Source organism: Penaeus japonicus, unplaced genomic scaffold (assembly GCF_977035675.1).
Source record: "Penaeus japonicus unplaced genomic scaffold, GWHDUDI00000001_assembly GWHDUDI00000027, whole genome shotgun sequence".
Classification (NCBI taxonomy): Eukaryota; Metazoa; Arthropoda; class Malacostraca; order Decapoda; family Penaeidae; genus Penaeus; species Penaeus japonicus.
This window is the reverse complement of record NW_028234429.1, coordinates 11556446-11563945: the sequence shown is the minus strand read 5'-3', so window position 1 is coordinate 11563945 and position 7500 is coordinate 11556446. Positions and strand designations below refer to the sequence as shown.

The 7500-nt window shown below is 34.3% G+C and overlaps 1 protein-coding gene across 8 annotated transcripts in view; it reads left to right on the top strand.

Annotated features, from left to right (window-relative positions):
- LOC122246668 (palmitoyl-protein thioesterase ABHD10, mitochondrial) overlaps positions 1 to 7500 on the top strand; it is a 25987-nt gene that overhangs the window by 11429 nt on the left and 7058 nt on the right. For 4 of the 8 annotated variants that reach the window (XM_086552593.1, XM_086552592.1, XM_086552591.1 and 1 more), the window contains one exon: positions 1296 to 4786. The exons of 3 other annotated variants lie outside the window; for them this stretch is intronic. In XM_086552593.1, the coding sequence (XP_086408719.1) occupies positions 1296 to 2525 (1230 nt within the window). In that variant the 3' untranslated portion in view covers positions 2526 to 4786. One more of the 8 variants, XM_086552596.1, reaches the window with a different exon arrangement.

Sequence of the window (7500 nt, the reverse complement as noted above, 5' to 3'; positions counted from 1 at the left end):
TATATATACATTTATGATATATATACACAAATATATTATATATATATATATGTATATGTGTATATATTATATGTATACATATATATTATATATATACATATATATTATATATATACATATATATTCATATATATACATATATATTGTATATATACATTTATATTGTATATATATATGATATATATACATATATATCATATATATATACATTTATAGTATATATATACATATATAGTATATATATATACATATATAGTATGTATATACATATATAGTATATATATACATAGTTAGTATGTATATATAATATATAGTTTGTATTTATAATATATGTATATTATTTTACATATATAGTATATATATAATATTATAGTATATATACATGTATAGGTTATCTATTTACATATATAGTATGTATATATTATATATATATTTAATATATAATATATTTTTACATATACATATACATATATATATTTACATATAATTTACATTCATATTTTTCATATACATATATACATATAAACCTTCCCTATATAGTATATATTTAATATTATTATTAGTTATATTAGATATAGTATCTATATATATAAAAATATGTATTATATATATAATATATATAATTACATAAATGTATAAATATATATACTATTAATACACTTTTATACATATACATATATACCACATACATAAATAAGTTATATACAATAAATGTGTATATATATATATATATAAAAATACATATTTATACATACATATATATATATATATATACACAGTTTCTAAAATATATGTATATACAGTTATTATATATTATATATATATATATATATATATTATATACATATGTATGTAATATCAATATATATAACATATATATATTATATTATATATATATATTATATATATCCACATTATACATAAATTACAATATATATGTATGATATATTAAATATACACATATATATACACATACATATATATATAGAATATGGATATACTATATATGATTACCAACATATAGTAATATGTATACTAAAGTTTACCAAATTACTATATACAAATATATATATACATATATACATATATATATATTTATATATACATATATATATTTAAATACACATACATAGATATATATACATATTGATATATGTACATATGTATATATGGATAGAGATATATATACATATACATATACATATTGATATATACATATACATATTGATATATACATATACATTTTGATATATATATATTTATACATATTTATATATACATACACAAATTTATAGGTGAGGCGGTCGGCCCTGACTCCCGAAGAGAGGAAGTCGAAGATGGTGCTTCTAGGCTTCCCTTTAATGTATGACCTTGAGGTCATTACCGATCATCCCAAGGTGTTGGAAGCTTCCCGACTCTCGAAAGGGAAGCACCCAACCAAGCAAGTCCTGGTCACTTTGAAGGGAGCCCCAGTTGAGTCCTTGGACCTTGGCAATTGGGGCTCCTACAGCCTCAGGACATACGTCCCAGACCCGCTCCGATGCTTCACGTGCCAGAAGTACGGACACCACCAGGCCATTTGCTCTGCAAAGCCTAAGTGTGGTGTCTGTAGTCAGGCACACAGCACAGAGTTGTGCCTCAAAGCACACAAAGATGGCAAGCGGGACACCATTGCCAAGTGTCCCAACTGCCATAAAAAGTACCACGCCTGTAGCCTTGGATGTTCCGTCAGGAAGGAAAAGGCTCTTCAGCGGCAAGAGGTCGTTGCAAAACGACCAGACTTTGCTCCCGCCCCTCCAGGCACTTATGTCTGGGGGCAGAACAAAGGGGTAAGGGCTCCCCCCCCTCCTAAGAGGAAGGAAGCACCGCCCAAAGTGAAACTACCACCAAACACCTCCACCACAAAGGAGTTGTCGGCTCTGGTGGACGTTCCAAGACGGAAACAGACCCGGAAGGGGTCTGGGAACACCTCAAAGGCTACCCCAAAATTGGAGAGACCAACTCTGTTTACAGAGCAGGACTTGACGCTCCTGGTGACGACAGTCGTCACAGCAGTTACGACATCATTGGGGAGGACCAGTGAGGAGACAGAGAAGGCAGTCAAGGTCACCATGATGGCAGTGAATCAGACTGTTGCTGCCCTGAAGGAAAGGGACATAAGGCCCAAGGCCTCAACTCCCACTCCAACTCAGGGCGAGACTCCTCTCCCCACAAACCCCCAGGGCGTAACTTGTCTCCCCGACAAACCTTCTTCCAAGACCACACTGGCAGAGCCTGCGCCCAAACCCCAAAGGGTGTGGGAGCCACGACCATCCAAAGTGAAGGTCAAGGTGACCAGGGGTTCTCCACCTCCCAGGAGACCCAGCCCTACTAATAGCTCGACCTGTCCTGACGACAGCGACGAGTCAAGTGAGGAACTCACCAAGGAGTTGTCAGACTCCGAAATGTCTGACGTTACCCACACTGGGGCGTCGGACACTGAGATCGAACACCTCGACGTCGCTGACATATTGGAGTCAGACTAGCACTATGGCTAATAACCTAAGCATACTGCAGTGGAACATCAACAACTTTACCTTAACCCATTCCCGACGGGGGAATTCTAGCCTTGAATGTCCAAATGCCGGGGCGTTCGAATTATTAGGCCTAAATCAATTGAATGGCCGGCACAATACTGTGCCGCCCGGCAACTGGGTTTTTTAATGCGCGGTACACATGCTGTACCACCCGTCCTGTGTGGGTTAAGGAACGCTCTTCTCCACACAATCGTGTAATCTCGGAACATTGATGTTGTCATGCTCCAGGAGACTCTATCAAGGGAATCTGTCCACTTCTCGGGATATCATCCCTTTGTGCTGCCGAGTACACAAGGCACCAGAGGTTTGATTACCCTTGTGAAGTAGACTATCCCCTGTTTCCTGATTGCCGATCCTGTGCAGTGTGAAGGCGTTGAGATCCATTTGGCCGGGGGTCCCCTCAAGCTGTACAATGTATACAGCAGGCCAAACTGTAGGAGCTTAGATATCAGTGAAGTCTGTGCTGCTGCGGCACACGAGCCAATTCTCATAGGGGGAGATTTCAATGCCCACCATCCCATCCTGGCTCCCACTCAGAGATGTGATGTAGCAGGCTGCCACATAGCCAAGGTGCTAGATTCATGCCTTGAGATTGCTCTTCTCAACAGCCAAGAGCCTACGCAAGGTGGGGGAGTCCTTGACCTCACCTTTGTCACTGTGGCTCTGGTCAAGAGAATTAGTTGGTCTGTGGACAACACTGCCATGAGTGATCATTATGGGATAGTCACCACCATCTTGGACGCTGGCCCGGCACCCGTGCCCAAGCACAATCCTCGATGGAAGGTGGACAGGGCCAACTGGAAAGCCTTCCAGGAGGCCCTGGCCAGGTGCCTCAGAACCAGTGACTTCTCACTTAACGATAATGTGGATATACTTGAGGCCAGACTAGTAAATGCTATAGACGAGGAAGCCTCAGAGACCATCCCCAAAACTCGTCCATGGTCCAGGACGCCTGGTACTACAATGATGAGATTAAAGAGGTCAATCACAGAACCAATATGTGCAGAAGACACTTCCGCAGACAGAGAACCCCCCGAGAACCACGCTCTTCTGAGAGAGGCTCTCAGGGATACTCAGGAAACTGCTAAGAGGGTAAAGCAGGAAAAGTGGCTGGAGTGATGTCCGCAATCAAAGACTGCGAGTCCAAGGTCTAGAGCTAGAGTGGGTACACATCTACCAATACTTGGGGGTATGGGTTGATAAGAACCTCACCTTCCGCTCTGAGATCAAATATCTCTTACACTGCACTAAGGCAAGACTCTCTGTCATGAGAGCTCTGTCGGGGTGGCGCTTAGGGTCAGGGCATCGTGTACTAAGATCCTTCTATATGCACGCTGTCCGTCCCATTGTGGACTACGCCTATGTTGCCCTGATTACAGTCAAACCTGGACTTAGGAAAAGGTTTGACGTCATACAAAACGAAGCCGCCAGGTTTATTCTGGGTGCCCTTGGGTGGGCTAAGGTTACCAACCTCCTCTTGGAGGCCAAACTTTTCCCCCTGGACACCCGGATCGATCAGATGGCGGCCCAGTTCTTTGCCAATGTCCTACAGTCCCAGCTGGACTCGCAGCTAAGACAGAAAGTGCAGCGTCGGCTTGCACAAAACCATGAATTCTTTGCTAACAACACTTAGCTGTTTCACACAGCCAGGGTGCTGAAACGCTTTAAGCTCAAAGAGACACTACTGGTTAAGGGCATGGACCTCCCCCACCCTGACTATATCACAGCCCCGCCGTGGGTACGATCCTTGATGGTTTTCTGTCATGAGCCTGTCCAGGAGAAAGACACAGTACTCACCGCCTCTATTGAGGGCTGAGGTGGAGACGAATATCGCAGCAATCACGCCGCCGAATAGTAAAACCTACTTTACGGATGGTTCTGTAGACCCCATCATCCGCGCTGCAGGCGCCAGTTTTGCAGCCAGGGGCATGGAGAAAGCTATGTGGGTATCTGACAATGCCTCCTCACTCCAGGCAGAGGCAGTTGCTATTATGGGAGCTCTAGCCCATGCAGCCCAGACTGACGGGCATGTTGTCATACACAGATTCTAGGGCCGCCATTGACAGCCTGCAACAAAGCACGCCCCATGATAACGTTTATCTTGTAACCACGATTCTCACCATTGCTCAGAGAATCCTGGACCAGGGTAGACACATCATCAACTGGATCCCAAGCCATGTTGGTATTGAAGGGAACGACTTACCTGACAGGTTAGTGGAGGAAGGCAGGAAGAAACCCTTGAGTGATCTTGTGGTGCATCCTAGCCGGGAACTGCTTAGGCGTAAAACGATGGTTGCAGGGCAGGTCGGTGCCCTGCAACGACATAGAGAGGAAGCGAGAACCTCCCTCTCGGCCAGCTGGTACTCAGACGCCACAGGCCATGAGTCGCTGATACTCTCTCCTAGAATATCAAGGTGTGCTGAAGTCAGTCTGCACAGACTGAGAATAGGCTACCCTTGTACGTGGCAAATCATACCCACCATTGGGCAAGATGAGCGACGCTGTGAGCATTGTGGCGCGCCGGACGCCAAATTAGAGCACTACCTGATGGAATGCGAGCACACTCGCTTCCTCAGGCAGGGCCCAGAGACGACAGCCGCCGGGCTGGTTAGACGGCTATGCCTGTCGCTTGCCCCCTGGCAACTGGAGCGCCTACAGGCAATCCGACCGCCACGGTAAGCATTCAGTTATGATGATCAGATGAGTCAGCACTTATAGCTGATAGAGACCGGGCTGCCCCGTCCACACAGCCCGGGCGAAGCGACGTCTTCGCAAATCTCTCTGAACTGAGCTGAATTGAAATCAGCGATGATGATCAGATGAGTCAGCACTTATAGCTGACAGAGGCCGGGCCGCCTCGTGCATATGGCCCGGGCGAAGCGACGTCTTCGCAAATCTGTCTGAACTGAACTGAACTGAACACAAATTTAAATATATATTTACATATTTATATATACATATACATATATATATATTCATATACATATTTATATATTCATATACATATTTATATTTATATATACATATACATATTTATATATGCATTTACATATTTATATATACATATACATATTTATATATACATATACATATTTATATATACATATACATATTTATATTTATATATACATATAAATATACATATTTATATTTATATATACATATAAATATACACATTTATATTTATATATAGACATAAATATACATTTAATATTATATTTAACATATATATATACATATACATTATATTTAATTATATATATATATAATATATATTAATATATATATATATATATTATATATATTATAATATTATATATTATATATATATACATTTAAATATACATATATTTATATATATACATTATATATATTATATATATATATTTATATTTATATATATACATATTTATTTATATTTCCAATGTAATACATATACATTATTTTATATTTATATATTTACGTGGTATATATAAATATATATATAAACATATAATATATATATATGCAATATACATATTTATATTATTAGATAAACATATAACACATATACATATTAATATATACATATATATATATTCTTATATATGTTTGTTATACATATACATATTATATTATATGGTATTTCATTATACATATACATATTTATATATACATATAACTATTCTTATATATGTATATATTGTTATATATATACATATTATATTTTATATATATACATATTTTATATAAATATATCATATATATATATATTCTTATATATATATTCTTCTATTATATATTATTCTTAATATTTATATATATTTCTTATATATATATATATACTCTTATACTATATTCTGTAACTATATATATATATTCTTATTATATATATTCTTATATATATATATATCTTAATATATATATATATTCTTTACTTATTCTTATTATAGATATATTCTTATTATATATATATTTCTTATATATATTATTTCTTATATATATATATATATTCTTATATATATATATATATTCTTATATATATATATACTTCTTATATATAACTATTCTTATATATTATATTATTCGTATATTACTATATATATTCTTATATATATATATATTCTATATATAGTTATATCTTATATATAATATATTTATATAAGAATAATAATATATAAATAAATATATATATAAGGAATATATATATATATAGAATATATATATATTAATAAGATATATATATAATATATAAGAATATATATATATTTGCTTATATATATATATTATATATAGGAATATATTCTTATATATATATAATAATTTATATATATATATAGATATATATATATAAGAATATGTATATATAATAAGATGTAGATTATTATGATATAAGAATATAGTATATATATATATAATATATAGTATATATAAGAATATATATATATATAAAAATATATATATATAAGAATATATATAATAAAAGAATATATATAATATATATAAGAATTTTATATATAAGTATATATATGTACATATATATAAGGATATATATATATATACATTATATAGAATTATATATATATACAGGAATATATAAGAATTCTTATATATATACATAATATAAGAATATATTATATATACATATATATATTTAAGATATATATATATAAGAATATATATATATAAGAATATATATATATATCTAAGTATATAATATAATATATTCTTAATAGAACTATATAGATTTCTTATATATATATATTCTTATATGTATATATGTTCTTATATATATATACTTTTCTATATATATATATTTCTTATATATAATATAAATTCTACATATATTCTTAGTATATATATTCTCATATATTCTTATATATATATTCTTTATATATATATTCTCATATATTCTTTATATATATATTCTATATGATATATATTC